Raw genomic sequence first — 26537 nt, 5'->3', positions numbered from 1 at the left:
AGGATCTCTAGAGCTTGCTGGCTGGTCTCAGTGAGAGGCCCTATCTACAGGAACCAGGAAGAGCGAAGAGCAGCGCGTCCAATATCTGCTGACTTCTGTGTGCACGCACGCATAGGTTCTCATAGTGCACGCATGCATAGGTTCTCATAGTGCACGCACGCGTAGGTTCTCATAGTTCACGCATACCTATGTTCTCATAGTGCACGCACACCTATGTTCTCATAGTGCACGCACGCATAGGTTCTCATAGAGCATGCACGCATAGGTTCTCATAATACACGCACGCATAGGTTCTCATAGTGCACGCACGCATAGGTTCTCATAGTGCACGCACGCATAGATTCTCATAGTGCACGCACGCATAGGTTCTCATAGTGCACGCACGCATAGGTTCTCATAGTGCACGCACGCATAGGTTCTCATAGTGCACGCACACATAGGTTCTCATAGTGCACGCACGCATAGGTTCTCATAGTGCACGCACACCTATGTTCTCATAGTGCACGCACGCATAGGTTCTCATAGTGCACGCACGCATAGGTTCTCATAGTGCACGCACGCATAGGTTCTCATAGTGCACGCACACATAGGTTCTCATAGTGCACGCACGCATAGGTTCTCATAGTGCACGCACACCTATGTTCTCATAGTGCACGCACGCATAGGTTCTCATAGTGCACGCACACCTATGTTCTCATAGTGCACGCACACCTATGTTCTCATAGTGCACGCACGCATAGGTTCTCATAGTGCACGCACGCATAGGTTCTCATAATACACGTACGCATAGGTTCTCATAATACACGTACGCATAGGTTCTCATAGTGCACGCATGCATAGGTTCTCATAGTGCACACACACATAGGTTCTCATAGTGCACGCACGCATAGGTTCTCATAGTGCACGCACGCATAGGTTCTCATAGTGCACGCACGCATAGGTTCTCATAGTGCACGCACGCATAGGTTCTCATAATACACGCACGCATAGGTTCTCATAGTGCACGCACGCCACGCATAGGTTCTCATAGTGCACGCACGCATAGGTTCTCATAGTGCACGCACGCATAGGTTCTCATAGTGCACGCACGCATAGGTTCTCATAGTGCACACACGCATAGGTTCTCATAGTGCACGCACGCATAGGTTCTCATAGTGCACGCACGCATAGGTTCTCATAGTGCACGCACGCATAGGTTCTCATAATACACGTACGCATAGGTTCTCATAGTGCACGCACGCATAGGTTCTCATAGTGCACGCACGCATAGGTTCTCATAGTGCACGCACGCATAGGTTCTCATAGTGCCACGCACGCATAGGTTCTCATAGTGCACGCACGCATAGGTTCTCATAGTGCACGCACGCATAGGTTCTCATAGTGCACGCACGCATAGGTTCTCATAGTGCACGCACGCATAGGTTCTCATAGTGCACGCACGCATAGGTTCTCATAGAGCACGCACGCATAGGTTCTCATAATACACGCACGCATAGGTTCTCATAGTGCACGCACGCATAGGTTCTCATAGTGCACGCACGCATAGGTTCTCATAGTGCATGCACGCATAGGTTCTCATAGTGCACGCACGCATAGGTTCTCATAGTGCACACACGCATAGGTTCTCATAGTGCATGCACGCATAGGTTCTCACAATACACGCACGCATAGGTTCTCATAGTGCACGCACGCCACGCATAGGTTCTCATAGTGCACGCACGCATAGGTTCTCATAGTGCACGCACGCATAGGTTCTCATAGTGCACGCACGCATAGGTTCTCATAGTGCACGCACGCATAGGTTCTCATAGTGCACGCACGCATAGGTTCTCTTAATACACGTACGCATAGGTTCTCATAGTGCACGCACGCATAGGTTCTCACAATACACGCACGCATAGGTTCTCATAGTGCACGCACGCCACGCATAGTCATAGTGCACGCACGCATAGGTTCTCATAGTGCACGCACGCATAGGTTCTCATAGTGCACGCACGCATAGGTTCTCATAGTGCACGCACGCATAGGTTCTCATAGTGCACGCACGCATAGGTTCTCATAGTGCACGCACGCATAGGTTCTCATAGTGCACGCACGCATAGGTTCTCATAGTGCACGCACGCATAGGTTCTCATAGAGCACGCACGCATAGGTTCTCATAGTGCACGCACGCATAGGTTCTCATAGTGCACGCACGCATAGGTTCTCATAGAGCACGCACGCATAGGTTCTCATAGTGCACGCACGCATAGGTTCTCATAGTGCACGCACGCATAGGTTCTCATAGTGCACGCACGCATAGGTTCTCATAGTGCACGCACGCATAGGTTCTCATAGTGCACGCACGCATAGGTTCTCATAGTGCACGCACACATAGGTTCTCATAGTGCACGCACGCATAGGTTCTCATAGAGCACGCACGCATAGGTTCTCATAGTGCACGCACGCATAGGTTCTCATAGTGCACGCACGCATAGGTTCTCATAGTGCATACATGCACCAAAAAGGGGGGAGGGGATTCATGGAACCCCCTTAGAGACAAGAATCCGGTCTGTTGTATTCTTAATCACTTAGTAAGATTTTCCTGGGCAGAAAATTATATAAATGATGTACTCCTGTCTGAAGCAGATCAGGGTTAGATTTCCTTACAGACAATACTTATAAACATTTTGTCATTGTGGAACTCAATTGGAAGGAGGTATTTTACATTACTTTTCATGTAATACACTTAACAGTTTTCAGGTCTAAGTGTCTTTGAAAACACTAGAGCCTTCCTAGAATGTCCCGTGACTAGGAACATGAGTCTGTGTCTGCTCTTCCCACAGGAGCTGGACAGAGTTACGTCACTGCAGACAGGGCTGCAGCTGGCTGCTGTCATCTGCACCAATGGCAGGAGGTATGCTCACTATGCTCAGAGCTATTCCAAGAGCAGCTGTGAGATCTGCTGTTGACAGCGTTGCTGTAGTGTGCAGAGGACCTTTCAGTAAGCAGACATACAATCCAAAAACTGCACCAGACAGGCATGTGCCAAGCACCAACAGATCTCGTACACTATTTGTAGTGAAGAAACAGTGCCCCCTACACACTTCCTTTTTCTTTCTGTTACAGGCTATTTTTTGTCATATACAATAGAAACGGGTTACTAAGAAAAAAAGAAACAGCAAATACTCCATAACGCAGTGCCAGTTTTTTATTACTAGATTTATAGATAATAAGACTACTCTGTCAACTTCTGCACTGCTTTAAGATAGCTAGTCGGGATCTGTACTTGGCTTAGCTTGGGCCATGAGCATGATGCTCCTCATTTCAGTAACCTGGCTCTCCAGCTGATTGCATGCGTAACTGCTGTGTGTGGACAGTACTCCTGTAGTACAGAAAATGCTCACGCTCTTATTCACCTCCACAGACATTTGAACATTGCGAAGGAAGGCTTTACTCAGGCTAGCTTAGGCCTTCTTGCAAATCAAAGGAAGCGTCAGTTGCTGATTGGACTTCTGAAGTCGCTGAGAACCATAAAAACATTGGTATGTATGAGCAACCTTTTTAAATTAAAACTTGCCGACTGGTTCTGCAGTTCAGAGCCCAAATTATTTTTCCAGAAGACCTGGGTTTAATTTCCAGCACCCACTTCAGGTGGCTCATCTCTGCCTGTTACCCCCTACTCCTGCATACAAAGAATTAAGAATAATAAAAATAAGTCTTAAAGATATGATATAATTAGTTAGTTTTGTGGTTGAAACAGATTTACTTACTATTATTATTATCATTATTATTTTTTTTTTTAGCAAAGAACTGATGTACGCTTAAGTGAGATGCTGGAGGTAAGCGAACAAACTTTGTAAATTTCATGATGCTAATTTAATATTACAAAGAAAAAAATCATGGAGGATGAAATTCTGATCAATGTTTTTCTTTGGTGGTACCTGCTATAAGGAGAATATGTAACAGGAAAGGTACTTGAGCCTTTTTTGTAAACATATATTTCATTTGGAAAATGAAATTTGGGAAAACATTTACTTTGAAATAGTATTTGCATGCTAGTTTTACACTTTTGATTGAATCTAAACAATCAAATTAAACTTCACAATTAACATACAGAAGTGATTCATGAAATGGGTAATATTTTCCTTGTATGTCGTGTCTCATATAATAATTGTTTCCTGTGCTAACCGTTTGTTTCCCTTTGATATTTTCTGAAAATGACATAGTAAATATTATGGGATTCTTTTACTTGATCTCCTTGGGATAGGTACTTTGTCATTCATTATCTTAGCAGCCCTGGCATTTGAATTATATCTGTTAGATTTAAATACAAGATAAGGAAATAGGTTTTTAGTTTTCTGTATACTCACTGCTACCTCTAAACTATAACTGCTAAGCTAGGGTCTGAGACATCTATGGGAAATACTCATTTGGTATTAAATTACTACTTCGGCGACAACGTGTTTTTAGGTTAACATGTTAGTTACCATGACAAAATACCCGTGAAGATCAACTGGTAGAAAGAAGATTCCCCTCACGGTTTCAGAGGTTTCAGCTCAGGGTCACTGGGGTCTGTGTGTTTAAGCCCAAGGAGAGGCAGTCCAGCATGGCCGACAGAGCACCTAGCAGACAGGCATCACTCCATCACCTCTGGGTATCCAGGAAGGGAAGAAGGGTGGCAAGGCGAGGAACGGGGGTGGGGTTCAGTATGTTCCTTGGCACACCCATAGTGCCCTGCTTCCTTCGAATTGGCTCGAGTTCTTGAATGCTGCACCACAGTCTGGCCACCAAGCCTCTGTCACATGGGGTTTTAGGAGACAGTTTAGTCCTAAGCTATGCAGGATATCAATATTTGTTCAGAAATATTTATTGATTGAAACTCACTGCGAATAGAATGCAGACGACACTTTACAAGGAGCCTCCCCAGAAGCAGCTTCAGCCTGTGTGTCACGTCTGCAGGGATGCTACTAAGTACTGGAAGGAATAGAATTGGTGCATAACTTTTTCTCCACATATATTTAGGCCTGAGGTTAGTTGCCTCTAAATTTGCTTGTCTTGTTACTTATCATTCATTAGTGTTCTGGTCTTTATTTAAGAGATATATCGTGAGCGTATTAGCATTAGTGTGTCTTTATCAGGCTTTCTCGGGACTTGTTTCCGGGCTAATGGCTCCCCTTCTGTCTTAAGGAGGAGGACTATCCAGGGGCTATCCAGCTGTGCCTGGAGTGTCAGAAGGCTGCCAGCACTTTCAAACACTACAGCTGTATAAGGTATGCTAGTACACACATTTTAACCCGACTCTGTTTTCAGTAACTTTTATTTAAGAATTTGTCAGCACGTGATGTTAGTAGGCACTGAGGCTGAATGTGACATTCCTGGCTTAACATTTGTGTTCATGCAGGGCCACTGTAGTAGAATAACTTAATACCTCTTAAAGTATGGAAGCAAGTGCTTTGCAGTCCTGCCTCTTGTCACCCTCTGGAAACTTTTTTTCATATTATTTCCAGTCTGAGTGATGTCATTTTTATAGAATAATAGGTGAGAATAAATCTGCTCCCATCTTCCATCTCTTGGCGACTGTTTCTCTAAGCTTTGCCCATTGTAGAAATATTGAGAGTATTATTGGAGCTTCTTTGAAAGAACCCATGGTTTAAGTGGTTGGTCTTCTGGACATTTTAAATATTATTTCTTTGTGGTATTTAATGATTGTCTTTTATCTTTTGCTTAAAATGAGTATTTTAAAATTTAGAATGCTAAACTGGCTGCGATTATTAACTGTCATTATGAAAAAGCGCAACAGCACCATTTACACCAAGCTAGATTATTTAAATGAATATAGAATCACCTCTAGTGTGTTCTCTGTACTTAGGAGTTCTTTCCAACGTTTTCTCTCCACACTTTTTAAATATTTTTCCTTTGCTGGGAAGTGAACCCAGTGCCTTATGCAGATGCTTGGAAACTTCTGACATGTTCTGAGTTGTGAGAAAACATAGAACACCATTTAGTTGTTCTTCTGGTGCATTTGTCAGGCTGGTAGTAACTTGGACTTAGGTGTGTGTTTACCAGGTGTTTGTACCAGGCTTCGCTTTGAAGGAAACAGGATGGTGGGGCAGCATACACAGCGCAGTCAATACAAACCCTTGGAGTGCTCTTGCATAGGGCGGCTAGAACTAGAGCTGCCATGCAGGAGAGGACACTTGATGTGCACTAGAAGCTCTGAAATCTCTCTCCAGATTTACCTTTGGGGGGGCCTCGTATGAGGACCTGAAGGAAAGCTTGGGTGGGTATTAGTTAGGCCAAAATCAGAGTGCCAGGGTAGAACTGCCTGCACTGTGACTGAAACCTTAGCTTTAGAAATGCCAGGAAAAACGAGGACTGAGACTGTATGTTAGATTATAGCAACAAAGAAGTCATGGTCAACCATTTTGGGGTCAGATTTAGGGAGAACTGACAGAAATGTAGATATAAAAGGAGGAAAAAAACCTGAAAACACCTGGATTTAAGAATAGAGAAACTTGAATATTTGAAAGTTGACAGAAAAGAGTGAGAACTGGAAAGTAAAATAGAACACAAAACGGCAAGACTTTGCAAGGATTGACTTTGCAAAGGTCACTGTCTATTACAGCAGGGAAAAATGAATATAGAATTTGGTGGCAGGAAATTGAGGAAGCTGGTTAACTGTGTTGAAACTATACTTTCCATTAATTAACAATTCTGTTTTAGCTATGCTAAAGTAAATGTCTTATATAACAGGATGTGGCTGTGAAATGTCTGAAGCTAATTCAGAGTTTATCAAGAAGTTCCTCCCTAGAGCTTGCATATTAATGGACGTGCTGCATGCTGAGGCATTCTGGGACATGCAGGGGAAAGTGGTCTGCATGGCAGGATGAATTAATAACTGCTTTATTTTAGATGACACAGTATTTTAAAAGCACACATTGTACACACGAGCGCCAGTGACGTATGTGGTAAGGAGGAAGCTTGTCTCTGTAATGTGTAGGAGTTTGATACACATATATTTGTGTGTCCCAAGAAAGTTGTGGTAGCATGAACTCACCGTAGGCTCCCTACAAAAATTGCTGCATGGAGTTGGGTTTTTAGACATGTGATTTATCTAAATGTGCAGCTTTGGTTGCGACTGTATGGTGGGGCCAGAGCCTGTCTGGCTTGTTGTAGCTCAGTCTGTCTGTCCTGCCTAGCTCTGCCGCTTTCTCGTTTCCTTTTGTCTCTTTATGCTACACCTTGTTCTTGCTTGCAAAAACCACACATTTCTTTCTTTAAAAAAAATTACTCAGTTTTGAGGTTTATTTATACTTTTATGTATTAACAGTTATATTTATGGACTACAAAGTGTTATGATTTTTCTATATAGCATGGAATGATTTAATCAAGCCAGTTAACTAACTATTATGACATTAAGTATTTCATTTTTTGTGAGTTTTATTCCTACAGCAATGTTGAAGTAGACTGTTCTTAGTTGCTAGCGCCTTTCATTGTTCTGTGCAGCACATCTCTCAAATGCAGAACTTGCTCTATGTTATGAAGGCCTTGTGTCTGCGATGATCCTGTGACTCCTAGACCAGAGTCAGTGAAAAACAATTTGATACTCTGTTAATCTTAGGAGTAGCACTTAATTTATAATTGAATCTGCATACTAAAAATTTAAGTACTACTTAAATCTTTTATTTATGTTGAATACTAGATAATTACTAATATTTTCCTTATAATTACTTATTTGCATCCATCCATCCATTCATTTTGAGGCAGGGGTGGTCTGGAACTTACTATGTGTGTGTAAGCTAGCCTCTGCTTTCTTAGTGCTGGAACTAAAGGTGTGTACTGCCACACTTGCCCCCCCCCCCCCGGTAGAAATGTCTTTAAGAGAACTACCTCATCATTTAGATGGATTATTTTTTCTAATTTCAATCAAGTTTGTCTGAACCATGTATCTGCTTGGCCATGTCTTAATTTAGGTTTGGTTGGTTGAGGTTCTAGTCACATGCTTCCTTTATTTGAAATAAAAGGAAAGGTTGTGGTTGAGCAAAGAGGTCTAGTGGTCTACGAGGAGGAGCTTGAGTAGATTAGGAACGTCTTCGAGCTGACTCTTCAAGGTTCTGAAAGCAGCAAATCCTGAATTTGCACATTTGCTCTTTCATAAGGAAGCAATGGCTGTGTGTAGGAGACCTCATGTCATTTCTCTAGTTTAGCACTCACTGCTCTAAGTGACACTTGAGGCACTCAGTCGGCTACAGAGCGAACGGCAACAGGTGTCTCTTCTTGAGATGGGCTGTGTTAATAATATAAACTGTAATACCAATTTTGTTCACTTTATGACTGACAGAGGATCTCTGCAATGTTATTTGAAAATTCCTGAGTTGATTGACATGGAGTCATATAGTTGGAATTCACTGGTATAAGATTCAGAATGTGTTTATGTTAAAGTGTATCTGAATGAAGTATTTAATTTTTTTCAGCTAAAATGTATCTTAAATTAGTTTCAAGTAAAGTTATCCCAAAAGTCATAACTACTTTATTACTTTTTATTTCATTGGAGAGAAACTTTTTTGACAGACCCTGAGAGCTCTGTGTTATGTGCTGGAATGTTTGCCAGTTGTCAGAATGAGTTTTTTGAGTACTGTACTTTTAAAGTGCCCTTAATTTTTTCTCAGAATATGATCTTGACAGTTTTGTGAACTAAAGTTACACAGTGAGGGTCCACAGCTTTTAGCTATGGACACATCCATGCTGAGGACTTCTTTGTTTTTCCAAATTCGGTAGAATTAAGAATCCGTAAAGTGACGTTTGACTATTTGGCATCCTCAGAAATGGACCTAAAGCTTTGTGCTGGTTGTGTTCGAAGTTAGGCCGAGGATTTCTGAAGACTGAGGCCAGAGATGTGAGCCACCTGACTGGCCATGCTGTGGTCTGGCCATGTCTGCTCGCCTAGATCCTTCATGGTTTCTCAGGGTTGTTGGCTTCCTTTCACAGTATTTGGAAGGCAGGTCTTCTTTGAGGTCTGTGGGTACATCCTCTTTCCTGTGAGTAGATTGGACCCCCTTCAGGTGAGATCTAAGCTAAACAGATTGATATTGCCATGGACCATAGATATAAACTATAAATTTGGAATTCCATTTACTTACATTCATTCTAAAAGTTTTAGACCTTGTGGACTCATATACAATGATGTGGTAATTGAGAGACAGATACTCAGCATGTGTCAGACTCAGGAAACCTTAGAGCTGGAGACAGCCTTTAGGAGTTAGCCTACCTTATATAGCAGCCTGATGCCCGGACATCTTAAAGAAATGGACTTGAAATACCTGGCTCGTAAGTACCAGACCAGGCAAAGCCTGGTACAATGCTAATTATCTTTGTACCATCTTGTCTCTTTCTGTCATCATATTTGTACAATGGTTTGATTTGTTTGTAGCCTTCTAAGACCAATTTTTATAATTGTCTGTGTGTGTGTGTGTGTGTGTGTGTGTGTGTGTGTGTGTGTGCGCTACAGCAGTTACATAAAAGCACTTAATTAGTTATTTATGGATACATTATCTTTACATTTTCTCTAGTGATGCTCGGACTTAGCAGAAGCATTCAGTTCACTCTATTGAGCTTGCAGATAGCTTTGAAAAGCTTTTAGCCTTCTGTCTTAGAGCTAGTGATTTTTTTTTTTTACCATAATGTAGCTTTTATTCATCAAAATGTTTATGGGTAATTCTTTTAAATATACTTTGATTAATTGGCTAAAATGGCTTGAACTCACATTTCTAACTGATACCTAAGGGCTTCTTTAAAAGCTACTCAGCGAATGCCCGCTCTTTTATCACTAATTTCTCTCTGTGTATATTTAATTAATAGTCAATTGTGGCCAAACTGCGGTTGTAGATTCTGAGAACCTTTTTAATAAAATGAAATTGACTTCTAGGTTTTATATTTATAGTTTTCTGCATGTTCTTTATATTACCATGCTCACAGGAAGAGAGTGATGTAACCGTAACTAACAGCTGCAGTCAACACCAGCTACATTGACGATTCTATAAATGCACAACCATTTTTATAGTGACTGAGCTAGTGTGAATGAATTTAGAAGTACTTTTTTTTTCCTCCAAAGTGAAACTGTTCCCTCAAAGAAAACAATTACCAGTTCTGAGGTTCTATTGTTTGTTTGTTTTTTGTTTTTCCTGCATTTTATGTATATTTATTAATTTATTCAGATTACATTTGATGGGCGTAAGATGGAATCTCAGAGTCGTTTTGAGTCCCATTCTCTGATGACTAAAGACGTTGAGCATTTCTTTAAGTGTTTCTCAGCCATTCGATATTTCTCTGTTGAGCCCCATTTCTTTATTGGGTTATTTGGTTTGGTGGTGTTTAATTTCTTGAGTTCTTTATATATTTTGGATATTAGACCTTTGTCAGATATAGGGTTGGTGAAGATCTTTTCCCAGTCGGTAGGCTGTCGCTTTGTTCTCTGGACAGTGTCTCCTGCCTTACAGAAGCTTCTCAGCCTCAGGAGGTCCCATGTATTAATTGTTGACCTTAAGGCCTGGGCCGTTGGTGTTCTGTTCAAGAAGTTGTCTCCTGTGCCAGTGTGTTCCAGGCTCTTCCCCACTTTTTCCTCTAACCGATTTAGTGTTAGAAGAAAATGACCTCAAAGGTGCTATTGTACTGTTGTTCTTCCTCTCGGTCTAGCTCAGGGTCAGGTGGACTTTCCAACCTCCCTCGGTGGAGGAGAGTGTCTAGCTTTAGCTCTCTGTTGCTGAGGCATCTGCAGACCAGAGTCTAATGTGGTTGCTCCTCTTCCCCTCCTTCTACTTTTGTAATTTTAGTTTTTAAAGTAGAAAATGAGGGCTAAGTTTTCTTTGCGTTGCAGACTTGACCTGCAGATGCCCATTATTGGCTTTCAAGTCAGGTAGTGATTTTGGGCCTGGGGAGTCACTGAGGAGTAATGCTGGTTTCCTGGAGGCGTGTACCTGGGGATGCAGTCACAGGTGCCAATTATTTAATATAGGGGACTATGAGCAGTGTATTGCTACCCTTAGGAGACCAGGAAGTGAGTGGAAGAGGATCTCCTAAAGAAGATGACAGTTAGGACTGGAGAGCTTGGTGGTATTTGGCAGAAGAGGTGTTCTAGCGGTGAGCACTGGGCAGGGGTAGAGGCCATGGGGGTCTGCGGTAGGAGTTGGAGAGTGACTGAGAAGTCAAGAGTCTCACTCCATCCTCATTCTTGCTCTATCCTTGTTTGGGGGAAGCTGCCAAAATGTTTATTAAACACGAGGCAGTGGTGTGATTTTTCCCTCTGCTTCAGGCGCTGCAGGCTTGGTTGTGTTTAAGAACTAAGCAGGCAATCAAAGTGTGAGAGTGCAGATAGAAACCCCCAGGCAGGACAGGAGGGCAGAACGTGTGCTAAGTGTTCCTCTAACCCAGCCCTGTGCATTGTGCTGTATGTCACGTGTCAGTTCTGGAGAGAGAGCTGAGTACATCCAAGACATCAACCCTCAAATGCTGGTGGCCAAAGGGTCTCATTTTGCTCACTGTCAGTTTTTACCAGAGAATATAACCACCAGTGTCTGACTTCAGGCTAAAATATGCATGTGCCAAGCATTGTATATTTTTAAAAAGTAGGTTTGAACATTTATCTTTAGACCATCAAGACGTCATGCTGCTACTTGTCCTTTCTGGTGAACTGCTTTGTGTCTGTCTGTCTGTCTGTCTGTCTGTCTGTCGATGTGCCCATCTCCCTGTGGTGTTACCTGCTTAGCTTGTAGTGAGAGGCTTGTTGAGGATATAGCGTGAGGGTAGGATTGCCAAGGGTGCTTTGACAACGAGTGGTTCTCCTTATTTAAAAAGATGATGAACATTTCTCCCAGAGCCTAATGACATCAGAAGTAAACTTTCTTCTGTGTGTGCATGTTTTTCTGTCTTTAATTGACAGGCATGCTTTGATCTTATGGATAATTATGTATTGTGAATCTCCCTCTTTGCATTGGGCTGCTAGGAATTTCGAGTCAAGTTTATCATCAGCAGATAACATTACAAAAACCTAAGATTTCAATGTGCTGAACTAAAGTTGTTACTTATTCTTATTACATCTTTTACTTATTGTTAAAAATGGTTTTTGAGCTTGAACTTATTTTGTGAATGTATTTATTTTATTAGACTTCAGAGGCCTTTTTTCATAATATATAATTTAAGTAATGTCAATGTTAATTTTTTGCCCACTACAAATAGGCTCCAAGAATTGTGCGTGCACAGCCCTGGAGCTGCTAAGACACAGAGAATGTGGACTGCAGTAGCTTTCAGAGGTTTTCAGAGAGCTTTCCGAGCTGTCCCCTCTGTGGGGCAGTCCTCAACTGTCCACTTGATCCATATCCAGCCAGAATTTGAAGATGCCATGTTGAGTTATTTAAAAGTATCTTTTGGCCATTCTGCTTGCTACTTTGCTGTTTTTCATAGCAGCTTTACCAGAATGACTAATGCACTCAAGTGCCACTTGTTAATTTTTGTTTGTTTGTTTGTTTATTGACAGTTGAATATCCCATGCCAAGTGTATGTTCAAACCATTTGCCCTTGATACTCGCCTCCTTCTGTGTCCTTCTGTTAGCACCACGCTGTCCCAGTGCTGTAACTTTACAATAAGGTGTTGCTAACCTTGTTCTATATGGTCTTCTCAGCTGGTCTTAGCTCCTTAAGTTGCCATAGAGATTTTAGAAGCTGCTTACTCGTTTCTCCAAATGAAAAGGAATGTTTGTTTGTCTTTTGACTAGAGTTTGGCTATTATAGGAGATCACTTTGGTGAGAACATTGTTGGAGGTTTTGATCTGTTAATATGATCTGCTCTTTCATGTATTTAAGCCCAGTTATTTCAGCTTGGCATTGTATTACATAGCTTTTGTTGATAGTTGGTCTCATTAAATTGGACTTTTTAAAAGTTTATTTTCTATTTCTTTATTCTTATGTTGTAGAAATTAACTATATTTGTGAAAGTTTACTTTTTATTCATGTAGGTGCATGGTACATTTTAAAATGTACCATGAACTTTTAGTTCTTAATTCTCTGTGGAGCCCTCAGTTATTTCTTTTTCTGTTGTAATTGTACTGGTTATCATCAGGAGCTCACATTATTGTACATACTCTGGGCACTGCTTGTCTGTTATTCGTCAACCATCTTTATTTAGCATTAGACACCTCTAACTCTGTTTTATTTGGTAGTGAGCTGAATTCAAAGCTGCAGGATACTTTGGAACAAATTGAGGTAAGGAGTTATAAATTGGACAGCATTTCCTTTTGGAAGTTTATAGTTAGTGCAGGCATAACATTATTTTCTATATTTGTTTTATTCCCCTTATATCTAGATCACTACACTCAAGTCTCTTGTGTTTCATCTGAAATTTCTGTGTATAACCAGATTTAATGTAATTGTAAACTAAATAGCACCTCTAGAATTAAGGGGACCTTAAAGCAGAATTTGAAAATATCACTATTTCTAGAAATAGTAAATCTCCAAATGGGAAATGGATGTGTTGTCATATTGTGGTATAATATAAATACTTTCCACATATTGTAGTCTATGAATTACTTCTCTTTTGGTCTAGTATTGGTTTCATTGTAATTAATTGATTAAAAAAAACTAATAAATTCCCCAAATGGATTGAAAGTGAAGAAGTGAGAGGAAAGAGGTTTATGATGAAGCTTTCTTATCCTCTAACTTATATTCAGAGTCTTTCTGCCTCGTTGGCAGTCTTTACAATGCTCATCCTAATAAGCAATAAGAGTTACTGGATTTTCCTCCACCTTTTGCTTTTGTGATTAGGATACTGTCATTGTAAAAGTTAAACTTAGACTGTCAAATGACCTTTTGTGAAAGAAATCTGTTCATAAATGCAATTATTTGCTAATTATAAGAATGTCTGTTTATTTGCTAATCACAAAAGCAACTGACTTGAATTCTGTAAGTAAACATTGCTTGGAATGATTTAATGAGGGCTTTCTGTTGAGAATGGAATATTTATTCATTCTTAATACAAAATATTATTCTATGCATGTAGAGAATCATTTAAAAATGCAATCATTGAATAGAAACAATAAGAAGTCCATTTAAGATGGGAAAAGCTCAATTGGGTATGCATTTTCAAAGTCAGTGTTTGGTTGAAAATTACTTTTTCTTGATTGCAAAAAGATTGCTGTATTATTTTTTGTAATCGTATATATTCAGTTTATATAATTAGGCAATTTTAGCAGATATTTGAGGAACTAGAAGGTTAAGAAATACTATAAAGTAAGGTCTCTTGAAAAACTATGCTTACTTTGTTTCTTCTGAAATACCAGACATGAGTTTCAGGGTAAATAAATTGATAATAATGCTAATTATTTATATAAAACTTAATTATAATGGCTAATTGTAATTATACTAATTGATTAATCTAGTATAAAGGTAAATAGATATTAATTATAAATGAAGGCAAGCTAGTCTGATGGTGGTGCACACCTTTAATCCCAGCACTCGGGAGGCAGAGGCGGGTGGATCGCTGTGAGTTTGAGGCCAGCCTGGTCTACGAAGTGAGTCCAGGACAGCCAAGGCTGCACAGAGAAACCCTGTCTCGAAAAACCAAAAAAAAAAAAAAAAAAAAAAATTCCTTTCCATTGCCTTGAAAACCGTTTCCTCATCACCTCTTACTTCTGTTGGTTTTGTAGGAACAGTTGGATGTGGCTCTCTCCAAAATCTGCAAGAATTTTGACATTAACCACTACACCAAGGTTCAGCAAGCTTATCGGCTTCTTGGAAAAACACAGGTTAGTTCTGAGCAGATGTCACTCATGAACCTTCGCGACCGAAATACTACCAGTGTGACTTCCTTACAAAATTCTACTTAGCAAAGTGGAATTCAGCATCTTAATGCTGAATTAATAGTGATAACATCTTATTAACAGAATCTCAGAGGCAAATAATGTTGCAGAAACATCCTAAAACTTTGTTTTAAGCTATGTTTGCCAGTTTTGATGTTTTCACTATTTTATGAGGGATTTAAGAAAAGCATATTTTACTTGAGAGGCTGAGGGAACAAGATTGCAAGCCCAAGGCCATAGCAAGAACCTGTTGTCAAACAGACAGACGAGCAAAACTACAAAGAACGAGGGGAAAGTACAAGCTAAATAAAATTCAATGGGAGATTGTAAGTAGTGTCTTCTACCTTAAGTTTTGGTCCTGTGATGTGGGTCTTAATGCTGGGCTCTGTTTGTTCTAGGTCAGCCTGACTCCCTCAAGCCGTATATAAACCATTGCTTACGGAGTGTATTATAGGTCCACTACATCCAGCAGATTCCCCCAGTACTGTAGCTTGCCATACAGCGTGTGGCTTTGCACACTCACTATCCAGAGTTTTCCGTGAAAAACATGAATACAAGGGTCATGGTTTGAAACTTAGCTGTGGCTTCTGAATCTAAGATTATTCATTTAATCACTCAGCCTTTAAACACGATAGACACAAGTGGTTTTCTTTTTCTTTCTTTTAAATGGGGCTTTCTTTCGGAAGGAAATTTAAGACTTTACCAAATGTTTGAATTCTATTTTCTCTTTAAAATACTGAGTTTTAAAAATCTCCTTAATTTTCATATTTTAAACTGTATCTTGAGAAAACTGCTGGAAGAAATAGACTTCCCATTTCTGAGTTATATGTGTAAAGACTTTTGAAAATAAGATTATGACTTTTAATTTTCTCCAAAAGATTGTTTTGTACTTGTTAAATACACATGGTACCTACTTGCTTATTGCTTCAGGTCCCAGAGTATCATATATGACCTGTTCTGGTGAGCGATACTGCCTTAGTCAAAGTTCTGTTGCCTTTGATTTAATTGAGGGGTTGTGTACAGTTTGAGAGAGTTAATCTTATTATTATGGTGGGAAGCATTACAGCACTCAGGCAGGCATGGGGTGAGAGTAGCTGAGAGCTTTTCATCTAATTATAGACAGCAAACAGAGAGATAGGGAGCCTAGGCCTGAGTTGGGCTTTTGCTATCTCAGAGTCCAGTGACACACTTCCTCCGGCAAGGCCACACCTCCTAATCCTTCTAATCCTGTCAAACAGCTCCACTCCCTGGTGACTAAGCATTCAAATATATGAGCCATTATTCAAACCACCATAGATGCATACATTAAATTTGTAAGTGAAGATGGCAAAGGAAGTGCTGCAAAGAGCTATAACCAGAGAAAGCGAAACAGAGAGGGGATCAGTACTGATTTAGGAATATTAGAAGCTAACCATTGAGGAATGACCTGAACAACGTCGGGGAAAGAGCATGTGGCAGGACAGGGGACACAGAGGTACAATTATGCCATGGCATAGTTGAGAATGAACAAGAATACGGCACAGTTTCACAGTTCGCACTCAGCCTGTGTTGTATGGTGTTAGGGTTAATATGAATGATGCTTTGCAAACAGTCTACACCATAGTTAATTCCAAGGATGATATGACCTGTATGCTGTAGTTACAGTTTATGAGGCTTTTTTCTTCTCTGTTTAGTCAAATCTTTTGACATTTATTTAAAGCTATGAAATTACGTTATTTTTTCCCCCTAGACTGCAATGGATCAACTTCATATGCACTTCACTCAAGCCATTCACAACACCGTGTTTCAAGTTGTGCTTGGCTATGTGGAGCTGTGTGCAGGAAACACAGACACAAAATTCCAGAAGCTTCAATATAAAGACCTCTGTACGGTATGTATTAGTTTCATGACTGTTTGTCTCTCCTGTGGCTTCTAAGTCGGTAACTTCCCACTTCTTTGCATCCACTGTCTAAAGATGCCGCCAAAATAATGGCACACAGGTTTATCAAGTTTTATCTTTCCCAATGTGGGTCTTCATGAAAACAGGCGAGGAGTGGGCATACATAGGGTGTGCTTTAGCTCAGAGTGTGAAGAGCAGAGGCTGACAGCTGGGAATGGTAGTATCATTGGCCTCTGCAGGGCAGGTGGGGAGCCGCAGAACTGCAGAGGAAGCCAAGTGTCTCTTGACTACTCTTTGTTTTGCTTTTTTGAGGTATTTCACTCTGTGTAGTCCAGAGTGGCCTTGAGCTTGTGATCCTTGTTCATTGTCTTGCACGTTCCGGAACTTTGGGCACATGCCACTGTCTCAACTTGTTTGGTGCCTGTTAAGTGGCAAGTGGCCTTGCTGACACTGTTGGATGAAAGAGGTCAGGGCTGTAGTTACAGAACTGAAAGTTACCCGAGTCTGTGTATAGTTAGAGCCACGAGCCTGGATAAGAAGATTGGGGAAGGACTGAGGAGGAGATGATGAAATCATTAAGTCTTTGGCTTGGGGGCATTCTGGGATTAGGTTATGGGAGAAAAGATAAAGGAATCTGAAAAAGCAGCTGGAAGGGTGGTGTCACAGCAGCAGGGAAGGTTTGGGGGATGGCACCAGAGGCTGAGTGCAGTGGTGGAGCACGTGGGCCACCTGCCTATGGTGTGGGTGCTGTTGTTTACTGTGCTCTCCCGCACTCCAGCTCGGTCTGTCACGGGACATTGTGAGCCTTTTTAGACTTCAGATGAGGAGCTGGAGGAGTTCCCTTCCTTTTGAACTACAACAAATATTCTAGAGGGACCTGAGTGTGTTTGACATGTCAGGGAGTTAATAATGACAGTGTTAATGTGGTCGAAATGACTTTTTAAAGTAATTTTCTAAATAGGGACTGTTTTACCCATTTGTGCTTATTAACTTTCAATTTTATATCGTTAAATAATTATGTGTGTGTCTACTTTTCAATAGAGCCATGAGTTGATGTTTCTGAATTTTGGAACATTTATTTTCCTAACCATGTATATTTTATTACCAGAATAGTCACCTTTGTGTTTGATTTTGTTAGTGTGCCTATAATTTATAGATGACTTTAAGTAACAGAGCAAGTTATTACAAATTTGCCATTTCTGCTAAATGGAAAATAATTCCTACTAACTAAAAAAGGCATTTTAAACAAATAAGGGTCCAGTCTTTTTACACTATTTGGTTTTGGTATTTATATGTGTTTGTTCATATTGTGGTTTTCATGTGCTTTTAATTAAATTAATTCACTTTACATCAATCATATCCCCCTCCCCTACCTCTCAGAAAGGGGATTCCCCCTCCCAACCCGCCCTGGTACATCAAGTCACATCATTACTGAGTGCATCCACTTCCTCGGTGGCCTGGCAAGGCAGCCCTGCCGGTGGAAGTCAAGATTTTATAAGATGGTCCTCTACATTCAAACTATTAGGGACACAATTCACAGGAGGCTTATGGGTTTGGTGAGTGAAAAGTTAGGCTCAGTATGTTCCTTAGGTTTTATTTTCTCTTAGAAAAAGCTGATGTTAAGGTGATCTTTTGAGATAGCTGCATGTTTTTAAATTATCAGGTAATAAATGGCCTGGCCTTGTAGATTGCCTCTGGAGTAAATGCTTTTTAAAATTCAGTCTTCATCTTGCTGTCATAACTCTTTAAAATAAGTCCCAGTGCCGCCCCTACATTGCTGCTGCTCCCACACTTCACTAACGCTCCGCACAGGTGGGACACGGCTGAGGAGTGCAGCGCCTACAAATGCTGTCCGGCCTGCTGTGCACACTATGTGCTTCCGTGACTAAGGTCTGGGGAGAGATGCCTTCTCTTTCAGTTCAGCTTGTTGATTAGTTTAATGAAAACATAATACCATTTAGTAACGGTCTAAAAAGATGGTAGTTATCTCAACAAAGTAAAAGTGAGGGGCCGTTGAAGTTGAATAAGTAAGTTGATGAAAAATTTAAACACATTTTCCTTATGGGAGCAAGTAAGCCCCTTATTTTGTGATTCATGAAAGAGTCTGGTAATAGGACATGAAGTTTTAACTTTTCCTATGTGGTGGTGGGGAAGCACTTTTGCCTCCTGTTAACGTAACTGGTGACAGTCGTGTAAGAGTAGATGTAGACCTGGGGCCTCAGGAAGCAGTGGCCTCGGAGGCCACAGCGCTGACCGGCACCTGGGGACAGGAAGGCCAAGCTGGGTGCTTTGCATTTCATGGCGCTATATTGTGGCAGCATTTGAAGGAAATTCTTGATCATAAATTGTGTTTGAAAACATTAAAAATTACGGTAACTCACACAAAGCAAGCGGGAAATAGACATCCTCGGGGCAGGGGAGAGGTGAACAGGACACGTCTGCCTCCTTTGTCCTTGGCATTGTGCTTAACATGCCAGCCTAAGTGAGCAGCAGTGAATGGAGCTAGTTTTTAAATCCTGTTTTACAGAGAAAGCGGGCAGAATGTGTGTCCTCTTTTTTTAACTAACCGTTAAACGGTATCTCGTGGTTCTTAAGCCCTGAAGGGAAAACAAAGCCTCCATTTGTTTTCTTTTAGTATTTCTCTAATTCTAGAGGTTGATATCACAGAAACTAAATAATTTGCTGATAAAAAAACTATTTGAAACTTTCTGAAAACTGCTCTTCTTGATTCAACAGTGTTCTTGTATTTAAATAATTGCTTTTTTGGTCATTTCAAACAGCATGGCACCCTTTATCATTTGAAACTTTGGAATGCATGTTATAATGTTGCGTGCTTTGCTCATTTTAGAATGCTAGTATCTATTGGATTAAGGATTTATCAGCAATTAAAAATACCTAAGACTGATACTCGAGAGATTCTTCCTGTGCCACTGTTATTCTCTATACAGTGCACTTACACACCATTGTTTTGTTTGTATACCTGGTTAGCACTAATAACCAAGATAGTTGAGATGGCAGTTTTTCCCTACAAGCTGTGTTTTTAAGTTGGGAACTTCGTCAGGTGCTAGGAATATTTGTCAAATATTCTAGTAAGAAAATATGGCTTGTCATACACAGACTTCTGGTGTTATGCTGGAGTCATGGCCAAAAAGTGACAAGGACGGGCTCTTAGCCCAGGCATGTCCTGTCTATGCTGTGCCTTTTCTGCTATTGCTTAGGTTTCTGGTGGTCAGAAAGCAGTAGATATTAACATCACACACAGCCTGGCACATGCAGAAATCATTAGACATTTGCAGCTGAGGGGCAATGTTTTTTAACCACTTTCCCACTTAGGTGCTTTTAGCTCATTGAGCATAGTGCTGTTTTTACCAGTGACAGCCGTGTAGCAGCATTTTCCATTTCTGCTAATGACCCTGTGCCCGTGGTATTTGTTTGAATCTGAAAATTGCGCGCTCGCTCTCTGTCTCTCTGTCTCTCTCTGCCTCTCTCTCTCTCTGCCTCTCTCTCTCTCTCTCTCTCTCTCTCTCTCTCTCTCTCTCTCTCTCTCTCTGTGTGTGTGTGTGTGTGTGTGTTGGAGAAGGGGGAGCACAGGCTCTGTGGATTTTTGGATCTCTAATATACCAGTGCATCTGTTCTCTGCATGTTAGTTAGAATGTGAGTAGAGTGCTAAATCTAAATATGAAACAACAAAAATGCTAGAAGGACCACCTAAGAATTTCTGTTTGATGTTTTAAGAGCAAAGCATCTTTCTGAAATCTTTGTAGCTACTTAATAACCGAGTTTTCTTATGAGTTCAATTGTTTAGTAAATAAAAGTCTCATATTTACCACTTTACTATTCAATGAAGCAACTTTGAAAAGATGGTATTCTTCCACCGTATACTTCAAGTTCAGAAATATTGCATAAATTTATGGCAGGATTTATAGTCTATGTTGAAAATCACTCAAACTCACTGTTTATAATCAAAGCTAACATGTCACAGCTTTGAGAAGTTAATTGCTTCACTTGAATTCTGACCAGGTAGGCTCCTGGCAGTGGTTGATAGTAGAGGTGGAAGGTCTAGGCTTTGTCTCAGCTGACTGTGGTGAGATGGGAGGGCAGATCTGTGGGCTTACGCTATTAATCAAGCTTAGACCAAGGAGCCTTCATGTGTTGGGACTGTGTTCATGCTTCTGTGCTGTGCAGCCAGAGTCGCAGCTGTAGGTCTGTAGCGGGTGTCTGTTGCTCTTTATGCTCACCCGCGTTATGAGACATAAATGTCTTTTCTAGAGATGTGGAATTTTTCCCCTTAGAAGTTATTTAAACTGTTCCTTTTCTGTACTAAACACTGCTTCTCAGCCGCTGCATTTCTCTCTTTCCCTTCTCTACCTCCTTCAGGGAGGTTCCTGAGTGTGGAGACAGCTGTAGAACATGGGCAGGTGTTGGGAATCACACCTGTGTCTTGGCCTTAAAGACAAGGCAAGTTGGGCGGATCTGGGCCCAGGGGTCCTGCTCAAACTATGGCACCAGCCAAGGACAATACGTGCAGTAAACTTCAAACCCCGACCCAGATCTAGCCAATGGACAGGACACTCTGCACAGTTAAGTCGACAATGGGGACTGACTTTCACACGAACTCTGGTGCCCCATATTTGACCACATCCCCTGAATGGGGAGGCCTGGTGGCACTCAGAGGAAGGATAGCAGGCTACCAAGAAGAGACTTGATACCCTATGAGAATATACAGGGGGAGGAAGTCCCCCTCAGTCACAGTCATAGGGGAGGGGAGTAAGGGGAAAGTGGGAGGGAGGGAGGAATGGGAGGATACAAGGGATGGGATAATAATTGAGATGTAATATGAATAAATTAATAAAATATTACAAAAAAAAGACAAGTCAAGAGGAGGTGTTTCACTGTTAGTATTTTCTGCATTGATTCATTCATGATTAATCTCACTTCTCTGTCCATGAGTTTAGTAGTGAGCAGCCATGTCATGCTCAGAAGGCAGTGTGCCGAGCAGAGCACTTACCTTCTTTTTGCCCCTCTCCTGTGATATTCCTTTAAGCCTTGAGGGAGGTGATATAAATGTCCCGTCTAGGTCTGAGCACCCAAGAGTCACTTACTGCTACTTTGACCAGTTATGAGTCTCTTCAGACTGCTGACCACTACAGCGCTGAAACTTTTTTGACCAAGGCTGAGAGCAGCACCAGTCTGTGCCTATAAACACATCTTTAGAAGGCAGGTTGACAGCATTGCCATTTAGCAAAACAACAATACTTGACTCCTGTCCCTCCTTCTCTCCTGCCCAGCGCCCATGAGCCTTCTACCTAGCCATGGGCTTTTGGCTAAGTTTACTGTATGAGGCCTGAGTTCATGTGGAGCAGGCTCATATCTAACCAGAAAGCAGTTGGTTACTCCGTAACTGTCCTGTCACTGTGGCTTCGATGGGCTTATGTTGCCTGACAGGTCATTATGGCAGCATGCAGATTAGACCACAGACTCACAGCCTAGGGATGACTTTGTGCCCCCAGTGGCTTGCATAGCTTCTATCAACACTGCGAAAGCTAGCCACCAGACAAGACCTTTCCAGATCAGGTACTTTTGATAAGCTCACTAGAATATAAGTTATAAATGATTTTTTTTTTTTTTAATTTGTGAACTGACTTGTGTTTTGAAGACAGGGTCTCACTATGTAACCTGAGCTGGACTTGAACTTGTAAAACACCTGCCTCCATCTCTTTTGTGTTAGGTTATGGATGTGTGCCACCATGCCTGGCTTTCAAATGATTTCAAGTACATGGCTTAGAAGCATTGTTTTTTGAGAAGTAGATGCTAATTGCTTGTATGATATAGTGGAAATGGCTCATTTTTAATGCAAAAATGACTCTTACTGTCAGCATAGTTTGCAAGCACAGAGATTAATATGGCAGAATTTATATACATTGAAAAATACCCTTTAAGACATTTATTTAGTAAAATCTCTAAAGTTTATATTTTAGAATATAAGCTTAGATGAGAATTATCTTGCTATCTGGTCTTAAATTTATTATTCTCATATGCTTGTGCACATTAATGCATTGAATTATAATGAAATTTGAGATCTTTTGGGAGACTTTTAGACAAGGTCATTGATTTAGCTAGATCTGGAGTCATTTATGCTTGAATCAGTGACAAATAGGTTTGCTATCATTTCCGTTGTTTTGAAAAAAATTATATACATGATATGTCTTGCTTGATGCATCTATAAAAGATAGCATAGGAGAGGAGCCATGAGTGTAGCACAGGAGAGGAGATGTGAGGGAGAGCGTAGGAGAGAAGCCTTTTGTCCGCACATTGTGAAAGTAAACGGCAGTAGGTAGGAGTTGTGATTTTGTGGTTTGGTAAACTGCGATGTGTTGTTAGTTAAGCATAACAGTTATTTGTATAGTCCTGATGTTTCCGTGGGGGGGGGCCTCATGCTACTTTCCTCTTATCTTTCAGGCAGAATGTTGGAATATACTTAGATGAAATGTAATTTGCATAATGTAAATGTAAATTTAGCACTGTTAAATACTGTTGAGTATCTTACACCATGCAACTAAATAATTGTTATTAATATGAAATTTTTTGTATGTTCATTTTATAACCTGTAACTTCACTCGTTTATTACTGAACTGCTTTTATGGGTATATAGGAATTTTCAATACTGTACAGTAGATTGAAGTAAGTGTTTGTTCTTATGTTCCCCTAGTTGTTTAGTCTAATTGTTTTGACCACTGTCTCCCAAAACTATTTAATAGCAATGAAGATAGAAGTATCCTTAACTGTTTCTTGACCACAGTGGTTGTGCTTTATGGAATTATGAGGTCAGTCATAATAACATCGATGAGTTTTAGTTAGGGATGGCTGTTGAATGAATGATGGTCAGTTTTTCCTTTATGGAGTCTTTGAGTGAGTCATTTGGTTTTTCCCTCTTAGACCTATTCATGGGGCAGACATTATTAATTTCTTTCGTAATATTAAACCAGCAGGGTACTTTTGTCATGAGCCTAACATAGGCAGTGTGATTCAAGAGGTTAGCTCTTGTACTCTGTGGCTCAGTTTGAGGAGTTTGACATGCTTCCTCAAAAGTGTGTAGAGACTTCCTGGTTTGTGTTGGTAAATAAAGAGTTCTGGAGGACGCAAAGTCGCTCTAGGAAGAACAGGTCTTTCTTTTGAGACTGAAGTCTATTGATCTGAGAACGTCCCAGGCAGCAGCCCTGAATGGTCCCCAGGCATGCTGCAGCACAAGCAGCCTCGCTAGGGCCGTGCTGTGCACGCATCCTGAGCAGCAGCCTCGCTAGGGCCGTGGGCATGTGAGCTTCCTGAGCAGCAGCCTTGTGAGGGCCATGGGCATGCGAGCTTCCTGAGCAGCAGTCTGTAAGGGCCGTGAGCATGCAAGCTTCCTGAGAAGCCCAGGAAGGCTGTGGCCATTTGAGCATGCTGAACAGCAGCCCAGTGAATCTGCTCTCCTGCAGCTCTTCCCTGCTAGCACCTCCCCTTAGAGGACTACTCTCTCCAGTGCCTGAGCCCCTCTGTGTGTGCATATCAGCAGGGTCTTTGCTGGAACTTAAAGGATCTAGAAAACCTAACAGTGGAACAAATGCTGCCTTATGAGAGGTGCGGAGCTTGCAAGGCAGAATAGGAAAATGCAGAAGGCCTCTTTTAAAGATAGGGTCAGGACCCTTGTGTACATCCCGTAGAGGTTTGCAGTGTTCCACAATCTTGTGAATGTAATACCTTGCTTTAAAATGCTTTATTGTGCTGGAATATCTGTGAGTTCTGGAGTATCTGTAGCATTTGGAGATTGTCACAATTTTTAGTTGTTTTGCACAGATGAAATAATTGAGTTGTAAATCCAGCCTCTGCTTTGCTAGTTGTCACTCTGGTTCAAGGATAAATATAAATACACATAGTTAGACATGTACTTGAAGAAGAACATGTATTTGGGTGTTTACCACTTTAGTTGGCAGCATGAACGTGGGGATGTGGGGCCTAAAAATGAGGCAGACTTCAGTCTCATGCAAAGCCAACTTTATTCAGAGCATCAGGCGCTTTATACTCTGGGTTAAGAAGAATTACACGAATAAGGTGTTCAGTCACAAGGACAAGCCGTGTATGGCAAAACCCATATTTTTTCATAGAGTCATATGAATAACAACAGCTGAAGTAAAGGAGCACAAAAACACATCCCAAGAACAACCTGTGCTGTGGAGGTACAGGGATTACAAGACTCCTGTCTTGTTTATTTGAAGTTTTCTCACAAAGTCTCAGAATTCCCCTCATACAACTCTATTCTTGACTGTGTTGCAACATTTGGGAAAGTTAAAAGTACGGTTTAGAACCCTTATCGGTTCAGTAATTCTTGGATCCTTTGGTTCAGGGACTACAGTTGAGTCATACTATGTGGAGTGCTCTTACTAATGAATAATAAAAAGCTTTCTTGACGTGATTTCTTGATTTCCTTCCCATGCTATTCCAATGGGAATTTCTTGGCTTTTAACTTTTACTTGTATTTGATTAATAATAGAACATTTTATTTTTATTAGTTGTATTTAAGAACGTCTAATTCTTGGGAATTAACTCCTTTTCTTTAGCATGTAACACCAGACAGCTATATTCCATGCCTTGCGGACCTGTGCAAAGCACTATGGGAAGTCATGCTCAGCTATTACCGAACCATGGAGTGGCACGAGAAGCATGACAGTGAGGAGACAGCGTCAGCATCTGGTAGGAAACGTTTTCATTTCTTTCTCTGCTCTAAAACCGAGCTGCAGCGTGTGCTGCGGTTTTGGAGTAAGGGCAAGAAGGGACAAGGCCCACTGTTAGGACTCAGGCATTTCAGTGCTCAGCAAAGAAGGTGATTCATACACCACAAAAACTCAGTTATCTTTGGGGATTAAATGGTTCAAAGGACTCTTCAGGTGGCATGAAATTGTATTTTTGAGGGCACATGTTAGTAGCCCTAGTGCTCAGTTATTTTGAAAAAGCTTTAAAGAAATATTCCTCTAGTGTTGCCGATTGGAAACCTGGAAAGACATTGGTCTTTTCAGATTTACAAGGAAAGAAATACTAAATATTTACTATTACTCCAATTTGCAAGTTGTGAAAATAAAATTAAGTTCTAAGAATTAATAATTATATTGATATTTTCCTTTTCAAAATTATAGAAAGAGAGGGTCATGAGAAATTTAAGGCATTCATTTTTGGTAAGGAAAATACACTTCTTCAAAGTAGCTATGGTATGTAATGCGAAGTAATTCAAAAGTAGGGACTTCTAATTCTTAAGTGATCCTCTTTGAACAGTAGCCAAGATTAAGTATTTCAAATAATTAGGGGTTTATGGGATGCTTCAATCAGTAAGGAGGACAAGCACCTGAGTTTGGATGCCATGTAACCATATAAAAGTCATGTGGGTATCTGCAGTCATTGATTGGTCAGCCTAAGGAAGCCAGCCAATTGCAGGTTTATTGAGAGACCCATCTCAAAATATAAGGTGGAAAACAACCAAGGAAGATTCCCCAGTATCTTAGTCACTGCTCTGTTGCTGTGAAGAGACACCATGACCAAGGTGACTCTTAAGAAAGAAAGCATTTATTTAGGGGCTGGTGTACAGTTTCCGAGGCTCTGTCCGTTATCATCCCTCTGGGGACCATGACAGCATGGTGGCAGTAGCTAAAAGCTATATCCTGATCTGTAGACAGAAGGTGGAGGCTAGGCTTGGCATGGGATTTTGAAATCTCAAAGCCCACCCCCACTGACACAGTTCTCCAACTAGGCCACACCTCCTAATCCTTCTCAAATAAGGCCACATTCCACCTCTGGCCCCCATA

The 26537-nt window shown here is 41.0% G+C and overlaps 1 protein-coding gene across 1 annotated transcript in view; it reads left to right on the top strand.

Moving 5' to 3' along the window:
* The window catches only part of Vps50 (VPS50 subunit of EARP/GARPII complex), an 88018-nt gene that overhangs the window by 21287 nt on the left and 40194 nt on the right, over positions 1 to 26537 (top strand). Inside the window, exons 6-13 of the mRNA XM_051151984.1 lie at positions 2826 to 2896; positions 3407 to 3524; positions 3786 to 3821; positions 5170 to 5252; positions 13194 to 13236; positions 14676 to 14774; positions 16558 to 16698; positions 25302 to 25434. Coding sequence (XP_051007941.1) covers positions 2826 to 2896; positions 3407 to 3524; positions 3786 to 3821; positions 5170 to 5252; positions 13194 to 13236; positions 14676 to 14774; positions 16558 to 16698; positions 25302 to 25434 — 724 coding nt within the window. The remainder of the gene's footprint in view (positions 1 to 2825; positions 2897 to 3406; positions 3525 to 3785; positions 3822 to 5169; positions 5253 to 13193; positions 13237 to 14675; positions 14775 to 16557; positions 16699 to 25301; positions 25435 to 26537) is intronic.

This window comes from Acomys russatus, chromosome 10, assembly GCF_903995435.1.
Source record: "Acomys russatus chromosome 10, mAcoRus1.1, whole genome shotgun sequence".
NCBI classification, from domain to species: domain Eukaryota; kingdom Metazoa; phylum Chordata; class Mammalia; order Rodentia; family Muridae; genus Acomys; species Acomys russatus.
This window is presented reverse-complemented; position numbering and strand designations above follow the sequence as displayed.